Source organism: Rhipicephalus sanguineus, chromosome 6 (assembly GCF_013339695.2).
Source record: "Rhipicephalus sanguineus isolate Rsan-2018 chromosome 6, BIME_Rsan_1.4, whole genome shotgun sequence".
Taxonomy (NCBI): domain Eukaryota; kingdom Metazoa; phylum Arthropoda; class Arachnida; order Ixodida; family Ixodidae; genus Rhipicephalus; species Rhipicephalus sanguineus.
Genome location: NC_051181.1, coordinates 103,091,326 through 103,106,161, shown reverse-complemented (window position 1 = coordinate 103,106,161; position 14,836 = coordinate 103,091,326). Strand labels below are relative to the sequence as shown.

Genomic DNA, 14,836 nt, shown 5'->3' with positions numbered 1-14,836 from the left:
TAACGCGTTTATTAAAAGATTGCCACAGCTGAAGCGATCAGCGGTCCAAGCCGAGCAAGCGCGAGCGCCAACAACAACCGTCTTCGTCTTCTTTCGCAGGCGTTCTTGTCTGCGCCCTACCACGTTACAAATCACTCCCCCGCGGAAAAGGAGCCATCCTGGCGACCTAAGGAACAGGTACAACTGGTTGGTCATAATGCGGCTTCAGTCGATCGACGTGAACAGTCTCGCGGCCGCGACGACGGCGGTCCGTAGATGATTGAACAGGCTCAATCATATAGTTAACTGGGGATGCTTGACGTAGGACGCGGTAGGGGCCTTCGTACTTAGGCAGTAGCTTTGTGGAAAGGCCAGGAGCGGAGGAGGGAACGCGAAGCCACACCAACGTTCCAGGCGAATACGACTGAGGAGGCAGATTTTCGTCGTGACGGTCCTTCTGGCCCTACTCGCCCTACAATGTTACAACCCTAGTTTCTTAAGGTGCGCTGAAAATGCGACTGAGCTGAAACTTGTCTTCCCCCGTGCCCTCTGCACAAGCTCATGTTGTGTTTCGGTTTCGGTTCAGTATTGCATTGTACGAATGACAGGGGGCGCCGCTCTGGCATTCCTGTTTTACCCAGGCGACGTGTAAGTAAGAGAGTTTGTGGAGAGTACTCGTTGAGTGCGGACGTTTCTTCTCCTTCGGCGCACCGCGCCAAACAGCGTGTTCGGGCTGGCCGGCGTCCCCACCGGTCGCGTTGGTCACCGCCGGTCTTCGCCTGCCGCTGCGCCGGGACTACCAGCCCGCAACACAGCACTCATGTTTCCCGACGTATTGCCAGATGGCGTCCATATCTCACGTAGCGCCTCTTCTATCGTCTTTAGACGACATTTGCAGCGAAGCACGCAGATACGCGGCCAATTTTTTTATTATGCCTTTCTTCCTCTGTATTGTGTTCAGCAGGTTGTTCTCGTTGTTTTCGCAAAATAAAATATGCCGTCCAGTGTCCGCGCTCTCCGCGTTTATTTTTAAAGAAAGAGTCTTCGTGCAATAGAAAATTACACATTAAAAAACAGTGAGCTACGACAACGCCTTGTGAAGCTATCCCTATGATGGCTCATTGTGTCGTTGTTTTTAGATAAATGTGTTTTTATTTGCGGCACATCGTTTCACCTGCAATAGGCAAAACTTTTGCAAATGTTCCATACCATCGTGAAAGAAGAATTTATTATTAAAACAAATATGAATCATCTAGGTGTTTGCACTATATAACAGAAGTCGGTGCGTGTACATATACACCAATGCTTATATGTATTTAAAATATCACTGCTTCCTTTGATGCGCTTGTCATTGCTTTTGAAATACTCGCATCGGTGCGTTCAGCAGCAGAGCTATCCGGGCTCTTTTAAGAACAAAATCAGCTGCGAAACCAATTGTTTTCTTGATTGGTTTCGAGAGGTAGGCGTAATAGACGTAAGCTTTGGTGCATTAAAGAAACTGATAGTAAAGCTTACAGGCAAAATACTGTAGTTACCCTCCAATAAATTGAAACTCTTCGGCATTGAACCTACGTAAACTAGTAAGGGATTAAGTGAACTGCGCTACAATGCAAGCGAGAATCTGTCTATTTTGGAACATCGCAAATCAAAATGAAGCGGGACTGCAAGGTACTTTGGAAGAGAAGTTCCTCCCCAGTTCCAGTATTGGAGGTGCTTTATAGGGGCACCGCAGAAAAGGCTGAGTTGGTAAATTGTTAGTTTACGCCAGTAGTTTTCACTACTAGCAACCCTCAGTGATTTGTGTTGGCGTTCGTTCTTCGTCGTTAGTCAACAGTAGCTCAGACAATGATCGGCATTAATGATCCAATGCAGACAGGCAGTGGTGCAGGTCAGATGATAGAAGCTTGTTTGTAACTAATGCATAAATCGGAACAAAGCTACAAAGGGTACCTCAGTATCACTCTTTTAGTCTCTCGAAGCAACTTAGTGTCAAGATTGTCATTGACGTATCCATGGAGCATCAGTGATTTGTCAGCAACGCTAAGTTCACCCCATACTATCCTCACATACGTGGTATGGAGCCTCCCTCAAGTATCAGTGACTTGATTTCAACCTAAACTGATATGCCACACATCGTGCCGCTAAATATATAATAAACAAAGGGAAAGGATGGAGGCGCCGTTGACCCGTCCCAGAAGCTCAATTAGAGCTGTTATTCTTTCATTGTTACAAGCACGTGCTATCATACACTTGGTATATTCTACGCCCAGGGCACGAATATTCGTATTCTCTTTTGCAGTTTTCTGAAGGTCCAGATGCTACGTTTCCTCTCCAGATGTGGAGCTCGCATTTTGTTGTGCCTGTGACGGAAGTGAAAAAAAAAATGCGTTTTCAATATTTTAATGTGCGCATAGCTATCGAAACATGCCAAGCTAAGCTTAGTAATGATAGGTCAATTCATTTATCTGGCTGCGACGGAGACGTACACATACCTTCGACTATATCTGATATAAAGCCCAACGTTTTATAATAATGACAGGAAATGTTTATACAGGTAAAATATTTGGTCTACGCAGATCGTGTCTTCCTATTATAAATATTTCGTCTTTATATCGCAGGTATGTGTGTGGCTTTTCTGTGCAATGAGGTAGCAAATCATTCTCGAGAATCGCCATTTACATGTTAGGCTATCTTGTTCCAAAAAGGGGACCCATGCTAGTTCCCTGTACTTGAAAATAGGTAGAAGGCGCCCATTCCTGCGCCAAGCGTCTTCCTAGTTTTATGGTAAACTACCCTATTTTATTGTAAGTACGAAGTAGGGCCTTTGGTCAATAACGGCAAAACATTTTTCTCGTAATGGATGGGAATGAAGAAAATCAATAGGTCGCAGGCATTTTTCGAGTTTTGATCAAATCTTCTACTGAAAAAAATAATAGAAAAAATTTCGGAGTTGGGTTATCTCACATTCAGCTACTGATTGATTGTACAACCGCATAATACAAGAGCATTATTCTACAAAACCGTAACTTCTCCGTCAGCAGAGCCTGTATTTTCTGGATACTAAATACGTAACAATACCATGTGCGATTGAGGCATGCCCGTCGCCATTGCGTGGGTTTTTCATCTATTTCTGCCATCCACATGACTGATGCTCTACCCTCCCCCGCGGTCCTACTGTGCTGGGTGAGGGGGTGTGACATAAGCCTCCCTCACCCGGAGCCGGATCTCGATGGTGGCGCCGCGCGTGGTCTCGCGACGTTTCGCGCGCGGTGGGAAGAGACTCTCTTTGGACATCGTAGCGTACGCACGTGTTTTCTGCCCGTCCGCCGGCTCCTTTGTTTTGGGTGTTCACTCGGACGGAGATCGCTAACGGTGCCTTGCGCCAGCGGCGAGCGCTTATCTTCCGTTGTCCTTTTCGAACGCTTGCCCGAAGAGCGGTGCTGTTTGTTCGCGCGTGGTCATACTACGCCGACCTGCACTTATCGAAAACGAACGCGAACGGAGTTTGCCCTCCTTCGAGCGATCGGGCCCAGTGGTCGCTGATCGTGAGGGTACGCAGCACGGTCGCGAGGGACCTTTTCCATTAGCGGCCCGTCGCCGTGAGCCATTGCCCACGGAGACGTGCTAGCGGCGCCCATTGTTCTGTATTTCCGCCCGCGGCATAGTTAAACCTCTTTGCTTTTCCCGCCGCCATTTTGAGCGGGCGTGGTACGTTTTTGTTGTGTTGCCGCAGGCAATAAAGTGTTGCGGATTCTCGAGAGCAGTGCTGTGTACTTCCCGCGAGAGGATGGCAAACGCGGCCCTGTGGCTCAATAAGTCCGAACCCACGTGGCCGTACTCCGGTGGGTTACGTGAACCCTACAAATGTAACACTAACGTGCCATATCCGCACAGATGGGACATTTTGAGAAGGCTTTCCTCGAGTTGAAGCTTTAAATAAAAGATATTTGCCCAGGTTCATTGCTGCGCGCATTCTAAAGACCTACATTTTTTTCCTTTTCAATAGAGAATGAAGAAAATGTGTTAGCATCAAGACCACACTGGAACGATTTATTGTGGTATGAGGGAGCCCTCGCAATAAACTCCTTCAGACTACTCTTCAAGTGTCATGTTATCAATTGATTTATGTCCAAGATTTATTCGCGCGGACTATTATTGTTTTAGGCGCATCGAGCATGGCTAGCTTTTGAAGGTATCATTGTGTTGTTAAGAATACTGATGCAATAAACGCCACAGTTATGATACTTGTGCCCTTATATGAATCCTTTGACGTTACGAAAATTTGTGAGATATATAACGGAGACAAATTCTACGTCACGAGGTTTCTTACTTTCATTCTGAACAGCTCATTGGCATTCATGCATGCCTTCATAGGCAAATAAAAGGCATTGCGTCAAGTGTAAATGCAAAATATAATATTACTTACATTTGCCATCATTGAAAGTAATAACAGCACATGCGGCCATTGCGTCAAAATACTCGAACCGATATTTTCTCTGGAGTCCTAGAACAAAGAAGCAAACTATGCGCGCTTATGAAGTAAGGTCACATTAATTGGCACACATTAATTGAATATATGTAAGCAGGGAGTAAAAGATCGATCGACCAGTTCTGGTATGATAAGAGTGAGGGCAGCATGGAGGTGTTATCTTAAAGTAAAAATGTTTAAACCTTATTTAGGTACTGACAGTTCCCAGAGGAAGACATATATAGAGAGACAGGGAGAGACAGAGAGAGAGACGGAGGAGGAGTCATAAAAGAGTGAGAGAGAGAATCGTGTTTTCGTAAAGATAGTGATAGGAAATAAAACGAGAGTAAGCTGGAAGTGTCTTACTTGTTATCTTTCTATGCAAGGAATAGACATGCACTCAGGCATTAATGTGTGCTCTCCTTCTGCCGTCAGACAACTATCAAGAAATTATTGCTTCACTTTCCTTCATTTCGGCAAAAACTGAAACCGCAGCTGTGGTACCATTACTTCTAACGTCGCCACAGTGCAACAGTATATCAAGTGCTCGAGCTTACCGCTTCGTGTCGCTCTCATCACAGGAGGACTGTCCGCGGAGTAGTTTTTAGATATTCGTGCAAGTACCGAGTAAACGACGGAGCTGAAAATTTTTGGCAAACAACTGTAGAAACCAAAGCAAACAGCAGTGAAATGTCAGCAAGAGAAATGTTTTTAAAAGCGCCACCAATAGTTCTCGGTTTTTTTTTTCCTCAATTCGTATGTTGGGTGCAGTGAGCTTGCATCCAGTAGTGAACCTCCGAGCGAAAAAAAAAATTGAAAACAAGAAAACTACGAAGCAAGAACAACGTCGTTAATTCCAACGATATTCCTTCGTCAAATGAAAATGACAAGCCCGAAACTACCCAAAAGAAAAAGACGTATTCAAGGTGTATCGTGTAAATTCATACAGTGTAAGCAGTGTAAGCTGCTCACTATATATATACAGTGTACAGAAAAGTTGGTCAGTATAGTATTAACAGACGGTGTACCCAAAGACAGCCGCATTATTCAGTATTTACTCTTATGCATAGAAGCAATTCTGCTATGCGGCATAAAATTTTCTGGTCAGCGGTCACGTATACACTTTTGAAATCTTGTTCTTTCGGGGAAATCACGCATAGGTATACAAAGAGTTCCAGTGACGTGTAACACCGTGAACGAGGACGACACTCAAGCGAATCCGTGCTATCGGTTTGTGCGTTGCCAATAATGTCCCTTTAGGTTAACCTGGATGGCTTTGTCGTCCTCAATGTTTCGCGCGGTGCATAGTATCTGTTTCTCGAATGCTGCAGTGGCTGCCATTGGAGATAAGACACCGAGTCTGCATAAACGGTATCTAGGAGGATATCAGCCACTCGGCAACCGAGTTGAGCTTGGGCAAGTGTTCAGATGGGTTGGGCCCATTTGATCTCCTACCAATTTGAAGTTGATGAAGACGAGACATGCCCTTTCCGAAGCGAGCCTTGGAAGAAGCTGCAAATTTTGGACTCTGTTACGTCCGCCTCGTGCAACTCTTGGTGCAGCGCGAGAGCTCACGCCTCATTGACGTAAAGAATGTCTCGCGGGTGCCGCAGACGATCACACACAGAGCAATGAGCCACTGTTACTGTAACGCGACACAACGATGCAGCTGCATTGTGGCTCAGCCCCGCTACCACGAGTGTGGGTAGGTGGAAAAGTCTGCGTCGACAGAGGCGCTCTGTTGACCTCACGGGTGGTTGAGGTCAACAGAGCGACTCTGTTTACGCGGGCCTTTCTCTTCCTTCCTCGTTTTTTCCTTTCTCTCTTTCTATTTCTCGCTAGCTTCCTGTTGCTTTCTATCTCTTTCTCTCTTACTGTATTTCTTCTTCTCTCTCTTTGATTTCTCCCTTTCTCATTCTTTCGATGCTATGTTTTACTCTCTCTCCTCGTTTCAGTCCTCACCCTCACATCTGTACTCCTCACTTTCACTTCTCTTCCCCACCCATTTGCTATACTATGCTGTACAAGGCTATGCTATGCTCTGCTATCGTGCCTAGATAGCCGAGTGGCTATGGCGCTCGTCTTCAGGTCGTGCGTACGCGGGTTCCAATCCAACCTCTCAAGGAATTTCTCTGTTTCTCTTTCTTTCTATCACTTTCTTTATCTCTCTCTATCTCTCTGTGCTCGTTCTCTCGCCAATCAGATGTATTGAATCCCACGCAGGAGAAATCGGCGCACGTGCTTCGGGAGCGAAGCAGAAGATGAAGAAGAGGTCGAAGAGAGCGCGTGTCGTTTCATGATTATGTTCATTTCTATTCACCCGTCACAGACCAAAGATCGGCTTAAACACCTCCGCTGTTAAAAACAAGTTGCTTCGTTCTCGAGTGGTGCAAGAGCTCTAAATCCAGGCTGGCTGGCCTGTGTACCTGCAGTAGAAGATTAATGTTCTGGGGCATTAAAGCCTTTAAGTTCTAATTTCTACACCGGAGGCATCTCTCTTATCTATCTTTGTTTCCAAAGCTGCCTTAACGTTTTCGATATGGCAAACAAAGTGACTTAGGGGTATAGGTGGCTCCAAACGCAGCTATTTTCTTAGGCAGGTCATTGATGCAGCTCTGTTTCGCAACCTAGAGATTCATAGGCAATGCTTGGGCTCTGAGGAAGTAGTGCGACCAGCCAGACCTGAGACTCTGCGCTTTAGATTCTATAATGTCACTTACGTGCCATGTTCAGCGCAATTTCTTCAGTGGTATGAATACTTTGTATAAGGATAATTTTGTGGTTAAATACGTTCCTCAACATTTCTCTTGCTTATTGCGATTGAGGAACCAATATTTGGCCATCAATGCCGACACTGTGTAAGATCGCTGCAGTACTCGCAGAATGGCGGGATGATTTCAGAAATTAGCGCTAAGAACTGTACCTCAGTTCTCTAAACAATGCTGTGTTAATTTCGCTGTTAGAAATACATCAGGGAGGATGATCTCGTGTAGAAGACCACGTGGGTCCTAGTAATGAAAAACATCTAGCCGCGCACTATGATGTTTGGGGTCACAAATAATCGTAGTTGTCTGTATTGTTAAAGCTGTTTCTTGCAACGTGTCGCACATATGTTTGGTGTTGTGTCTACGTCTTACGAAGTTCCATATTTAACGTCTCTTGAACGTATATGCTTTACATGAGTTAGCTGCTCTCATCAGATGAACTCGCAGCATTTAGAAGTTTGCAAGTCTTCCTCTATATATTCGTATATTTGACTTGTATACCTTTTCAGAAATCATCCTACAAGTTGTCGTAGTGCCGTGCTGCCCTGACTTAGTTTAGTGTTGTACATAAATGATGGATGCCTCGCGTAATTTGTCACTGCCATACAGAAAACGACCACACGATGTTTTAGTGCACGTTAAAGAACCCCAGGTGGTTGAACTTATCCGGAGCCTTTCACAATGGCGACTCTCACAGCCGGAGTCGTTTTGGGACGCAGAAAACCCATAAACCTTAAACCATGCGATCCACGCTTGGAATGCAAGAACGTAAACACGGCCCGTGACATCTTGCACACAAGGAACGTTTGTACAATCGCACGCAATCGCATAAGTGGAGGGAAAAAAGCATAATCTTAAAGCTTCTATGGCATGACAAGAACATTATTTGAGACCTGAGATCTAGGGGAGCTAGAGGCCCTTCCAGAGAAATTCGGTGGCTCCACCCACGATGGGACCGGAAGTCGAAGTCCCGCCGCAATGTCGTGGACACTCTGGATGACCTGGAGTTGGGTGTGAAGATTGCTGCTCTTGAGTGATTCCTTCCATTGCTTCTTCGTGATGGGTGAAGAGGCATTAAGGGCTGGGCACAGCCAGAGCATGTGTTCAAAAGAGCATGAGTCATGGACACGTTTGGGGCACGACTGTGGGTGGTCAGGGTGAATCCTATTAAGGGACCGAGGAGTGGGATGCGAACGAGTTTACAGAAGTCTGAGTGTGCTAGCCTTATGTTTGTTCAATCTGATGCGGGGGTGGAAATTTTATCCTGCCCGGACAGTAGTGGCAAACAATTTCGTAGGAGGTACATAATAGATCTTTGTGGATGTTGACCTCGTTACGGGCCTTGCTATTCAAAGCAGCGTGATACGGGAAATCGCGCGCTCTCCGGTGGGCCTGCTCACTAGGATTGCACCCGAGCGGGTTAACTGAGCCGTCTAGACGGGCTGGGAACCACGAGATGTGGTACCCTCCTTCGTTGCACTCCCGAGTTCTCTGATGTGCTTTATTCACAATACAGTTCCCCTGTTCAGACACAAGGGCGGCCGAGAAAGATCTAACTACCGCGCATGCCTTAATGAAATGCACCTCCCGCCCCTCCTCCATGCGACTAAATGTATTGTTTTTCCTGAACACCCACCAGAAGGCAAGTAAGATTTATACTCCGTGCTATGGGGCCGAATAAAACTGTGAAGTGAGAATTCGTCAGAGCACAAGATGTGATATTTTAACTGCGTCTCAGTCTCTAACACACCTCACTCACATGAAAATCCTTCCTCAGTACTCAATCCTCATGGCCTTCCTCAATCCTCATGGTCTTTTATAAGTCCTCATAGATAAAAGCTTCAGCCCAGGTTCTCCCGTTGCGAGATGATTCCGCAAAGGAGATGCGCTGGTGTTGCATGAGGTCAGCTGCGAAGTGCCCATAGTTCCCAGGCTGACTGCTGCCTTAACTACGTTCCACCTTTCTTAACCTACGTAACTAGCCTTCAGCCAAAACCTGATTACGAACACTTACAAAGCTTTGTTATTGCATATATACGTCATCGTAGACGCTAGGGTAATCATGTTGCATAGGGATTCCATCATTATGATGCAACGTGCGTTACGCATGAAATGTGGAGGGTCGTGCCTGTCAGACTCCACCACATGTGACACCCTTAAAGGGGCCCTGCAACGCTTTTTGGACATGGTCAGAAAACGCTGCCTGTCGATAGTCGAGGCTCCGAGAACACGCGAGCCAAACAATATAGCGCGGCACGCGACTTGGAATTTACAAATAATTTTTGAAATCAGCTAAACTCGCTCCATCTTCTCTCAACAAATGAGGCGACATATCCAAATCAGTGCGCTATATATCCAAAGTCACCACAACTGGCTGATATTAGCCTTGTGAACGGCATAGTTACCATGGTTGCCAGAGGCGTAGCCAGAAATTTTTTCCGGGGGGGGGGGGTTCAACCATACTTTATGTATGTTCGTGCGTGTGTTTGTATGTGTGCGTGTATATACACGCAAGCACAACTGAAAAATTTCGGGGGGGGGGGGATTTGAACCCCCCCAACACCTCCTTGGCTACGCCCCTGATGGTCGCCGCGGGATGCCGCCATGTGCCCGCGCGCTCGCTCGCGATCACACTGAAAGTCAGCCGCGAGTTCCAAGAAAAAAAAAGAAAAGAAAGTGCTGAAAATCATGACTCGTGCTCACGAAGAGCCGCATCTTCTTGCTCCCTTGTCACCCCCCTCCCTGCGTAGCTTTCAGTGCACTCGCTGGTACGAGGGGAGAGAACAAGCGCTTGAGGGGAGATGCGGGTCGAAAAACGCGAGTTTTCTAAAAAATTATCGATTTTTTGTTTTCACCTGTTTTGTTAAGATTAGTACCTCTACTGTTCTGAAAAAAAAAATCAATGTCGAGACTCAACTGGAAATGCTTTAAAATTGCGTCAAAGAGCACAAGGTGGCTGTCAAAAGGCCGAAAGTGTGTCATCTTCGAGCACCTTGCCGCTGATAATGCGCCGCCGCTCGCCATTGTCGACCGCATGAGGCGGAGAGCCGAGCCTCACTCTTCAAATAACGACGGTTTCCCGCGCTGCTGCAGCACAAGAAATAATAAAGAGAAGCACGCTTTTTCCGCCGTTTTCGAGCGCCGCGACTGGCTTTAAATCACGTGGTACGGATCGGGAGCCGCCATTGGCCGCTGCGCGCCTGTGTGTGCTGTGAAGCCTACTTGCAGGATCCGTGTCTCGTCGAGCAGCGCAGCTGAACAACGCTTTTCTCGAGTGCTTATCCGTTATGGATGAAGAAAGCCGTAGGAAGCGCGGTCACCGGCCTGTGAAGTTTCACGCGGCACACAAATTTCGAGGACGCCGGCGCAAATCAAAGCCGAACACTCAAACCACGAAAAGATCTTCTGCTGCCGCAAGGCGTAGTGGCAGTGACGCCGATGCGTCCGACGAGTTTGCCGCAGCATTCGAATATGTGAGTGCCTCCCAGAAAAAGATCGGACTCTTCGAAGACGAAGAAAAATCACAGAGCGACGAGTCTTCATTGATTGCTGATATGACAGCACTGAACATGTTGGTTTATTCAAGGGCACTCCAGTTTTGAACGTGTTCTGGAAGAGCTTGGCATGCTACCGCCTCATGATCTGATTGCTCTTGGCTCATCACGGGACAGCACACGCCAGAAAAAAATGTCTCAAAAACTAACAGGAGAAGCAAGGGCTCGTCGGTGTGCGCTGAAGAAAAAATCTCTTGTCGAGGAGTCATCTCGAAAGAGCCGTGAGGGCCAAACCTATGGTGCCGGCGCATTTTAATGGCAGTGGCCACTACAAGGAGGATTGTTCTTTCTTGTGTACAAATTTCGTCGCATTCAATGACATCTTTGATAAATAAACATGCAATTTTGACTTTAAAACTCGTTTTTCTCAAAACACAAATTTTGCCATTTTTGTCAATGTGCCCCTCCTTTTTCGGGTACTTCTGGTGCTCAGATCTGCATGAAATTTTTCCCAGATTTTTGCCAATGTACGAGAAATGCAATTATCTTGTTTAAGTTTCAATATTCTTATTATATAATAAAAAAAGGTTATGTAAACTTTTACTAGGGTAGGAGAAATATGAACTTCCCACGTTAAAATTTTTCACGTCTAGTACATATTTTGTATGGACTTCCTAATTAGTTATTTGCATTCCACACTTTATTTGAAACATTATGAACTATCAATTGTAAAAAGTTATTGAAGTTTAGGTCTGAAAAGAGGGGGGGCAAAAGGCTTAAGTTTTTCACTTTGTCATGTTGCAGAACTAAAAGTATGCAACTTGCAAGAAAACTAATTATATATTTGAAATCAGCATAAAAAGTTCTATAAGCAGCTCAAGTTTCATTGCTCTAGGGTGAATATTAAAGAAAAAGTGTCTTCGAGTAGCATCTTCCCTTGAAGCGTGCCACAAATCCTTGTAACTCCGCTCGTATTTGACGCGTTCTAAAACTTTTTTTGGCATGTGATTCGTAAAGCGTCATGCGCTAATAGTGAGACTATTTCGTTATAACTAAAAAAAATGTTGCAGGGCCCCTCTGAATACCTGGAGCGAGACTACTCATTAGAATATGCACCTAGATGCTGTCTTTAACTCTGCTTCTTGAATAAATCCACACACATTAAATGCTACTAGCTTGAATGTCGTCTTCCGCAGCGTTTTTGGTAACGCTACACTGATTATATTGCGCAGACGAACGATAAAGCCTCACGCATGCTAAGGTTATAATTGCAACACGCGAGCAAGAACGTAACATTACTACTGGAGACAAGCGAACGATAGTTCAAGATACCAACACAGCGTTATAAATTTGGTAATAGCCATACCAGGTACCTGAAAAGATGACTTTCCAGAACGATAGCACGTTTTCTTCGGACGACTCTAAATCGAGGAAACCCATTTGGTTTCCAAAGAAATCTCAGGGATATATCAGTCAAATAAGCATGACTGTTAGTTGCGTATTGAAGATATTAGCGCCGAACCAAGACAATTAACTGCCCAAGAAGCAAACATTGAATAAAGTTTAGAGTATCGTAACCTAAGTAAATACCTACCTCCCACTGGGCTTCTTATAACCCTCTGTATAGGCGAAAGTCGTCGCATTCAAGATAGTTATGTGGTTAATATAAATGCATTTCGGATCACCACCGTTTATTTGACGAGAGTAGCTTCTGTAATACAAATATATCTTGCTGCCTGCTTGAAGAAACTGAAATAAATGTGAGAGAATATAATGCACCCATTATTGCAAAAAGTGTGCCAGTTGTACGTCTACCAGGTACAATAACTATAAGTTGAGCCAGCCGAAACAAACTTCTACTTTAAGTTATGGCAGTATACCTCTGTAATTGTCCGCTGGCGTCTTCGTAATATCGCGCAAAGTATAAAACGATCATCAATACCTTCCATCTCGATTCAGATAACTTACCTAGTTAACCTAGGGTCAAGTAGAAGCTTACATACGTAGTTTCACGTGAACAGCTCGCCTTAGCATATTTTGTCATTGAAGTCACACGATGCCTTTTATAATTATAGACCGCACATGAATTATGTCGAATTTGTAGAACTGTATTCTGAAGGGCTCGGCACATTTTCTCAAGAAATGCAAATGTGGAATCAATCATTGTACATTTACTGATGAATCATCGTGAAAAAACCACACTTGAATTGTATTTAAAGATGTTTATTGTCTCACAGACAACCGGCGATTCTCATAACAAAACGACTTAATTGCTATAAAGTAGAAGTAGTTGCACATAATGGTAGCCCCACGCAAAGTTAGGAACAATATTTTTTTTTTGCCAACATCGCTGCGGGAACACGATCCTTCAAGTAACCCAAGTAACCATGACTTTGCATACAGCAAAGTATTTGTCTCGAAGTAGCACTCTGTCTTCATTTCGCGTGGATGCGAAGTGGACGGTGTCCGCTAACTCAAATAGTTCAAATTATGTGATGTTCAAAATACACTGCTTTCCGATTTGATGAAACTCTCAGGCGCACCGGCTACTAATGGGGACACCGCACCTGAAGCTCCGTTAAACGTATGGCATTTACTAGCTGGTTTTCTTCATAGTACATCTTTGGAGCCGAGTGACAACTGCATTTTGAATGACACCGTAGAATGAAATATTAACAACGAAAGAAAAAATCAGCGTGAAGTATAACGATAAACTAAGATTGTGTAACAACAGAATTTCGCGGTAACCTCTAGTGAGAGAGAGAGATAAATGTTTTAATGAAAAGCTGGAGATGTTAACCTGGCTGTTCGCCTTTCATGCTACTCCAGGTGCTCGGTGATGATTATGATATATACACTGATAGCCACATAACAGATACAACACACACGCACATATGCTACACTGTTTACAAAGTTTCGTTCAGGCTCGTGGCGCACAAAAAAGTCTGCAGCGCTTTCGTGGCGCGTAACGCACAGGGGCTGCTTTGCCATGGGCCCAGAATACGTCTGAGTTTTAAGCACGAGTGCAGTGAATGTTGTACAACTTTGCAAGAAAGAATACATAACGTTGACAGGCTTTCATAGGGTGATTAGGTGGTACGAAAGCGTAAGTTTCCTAGCAGAGACAAACACATATATTAAACATTCCGTCTTCGACTTTTTCTATAATGTTGAGATCGAATATAAAGTCTTGTAGCTTGAAGGCATATTGAACGAAGCTTTACACGCTTCAGCGCTGTAGAAGTTGCTTCTTATTGGCGTAAGGACATGAACTACTTCTGTAACTTGTAGCCGCGTAGCTGAATCGTTCACTGTACAGAGGTATGGGTAACACCTCTCGGAAACGAAATCATTATTCCAAAAAGTAGTTAACAGTCACGACTACTATGAAAGATAGCATATTGTAGCTTATTAGGTGATCAGAGGTAAGAGGAAAATAAGTTATAACGTATTACTCACAGTTTTAAATTCTTCCATTGTCGCCCTGCCAGTGTAATCAAAGCTACCATTTGCAAGTCCGGCAACTAGTAAAATTATCAGAAATTCCATTTCATTTATTCTCTGTTGTTGCCTGTGATATCTTCGAGAAAGCAAACGCCAACATTTAGCCTAGGAAAGCCTACGCACTGTAAAGTTCATATTTTTTACGGTTAGTTTTTTGTTGTTCCGAGTAGTGGATAACTGTCTACCAGCATCCAATCGCAGCACAGATGGAGTCATGATGTATAATACTATTGTCCTGAAAAATGCTGAAACGAGGTAAAATGAACACAGCACTCTCTGAAACATGCTTTATTCCTCCGAGAACGCTAATACCTGCTGCACTAAAAACATGTCGCAAGCAAGACCTGGAAATGACTACTTTATGCTTTTTTTGCTTACAGGTGGGACCGAACACTTGTTCAGCTTCACAATAACAGAATCCGTGTATGTTCCAGCACGTTGTTTGAGACATACACTATTGTGTAACCAACTGGAACGATGTTTAAAGAAGCTTATTGTCCTTAATTTATACGTATTCATGGCTGCTAAAGAAAGGTCCCCTTCCGCACATATGTGTTTGGTCCTCGCGCTACAGTTACGTAGTGATTGTTATCCACAATAAATCAACAAGCAAAACCACACCACCA

The 14,836-nt window shown here is 44.7% G+C and overlaps 1 protein-coding gene across 1 annotated transcript; it reads right to left on the bottom strand.

Annotated features, from left to right (window-relative positions):
• Window positions 1-1,190: 1,190 nt before the first annotated feature.
• Window positions 1,191-14,401, bottom strand: LOC119396071 (uncharacterized). The gene is made up of 5 exons (XM_037663140.2): window positions 14,166-14,401; window positions 12,301-12,455; window positions 5,005-5,087; window positions 4,406-4,483; window positions 1,191-2,339 (listed from the first exon to the last, which is right to left on the bottom strand). Exons 1-5 carry the CDS (start codon window positions 14,253-14,255, stop codon window positions 2,206-2,208), a joined length of 540 nt encoding a protein of 179 aa, XP_037519068.1. The 5' UTR covers window positions 14,256-14,401; the 3' UTR covers window positions 1,191-2,205.
• Window positions 14,402-14,836: the final 435 nt, after the last annotated feature.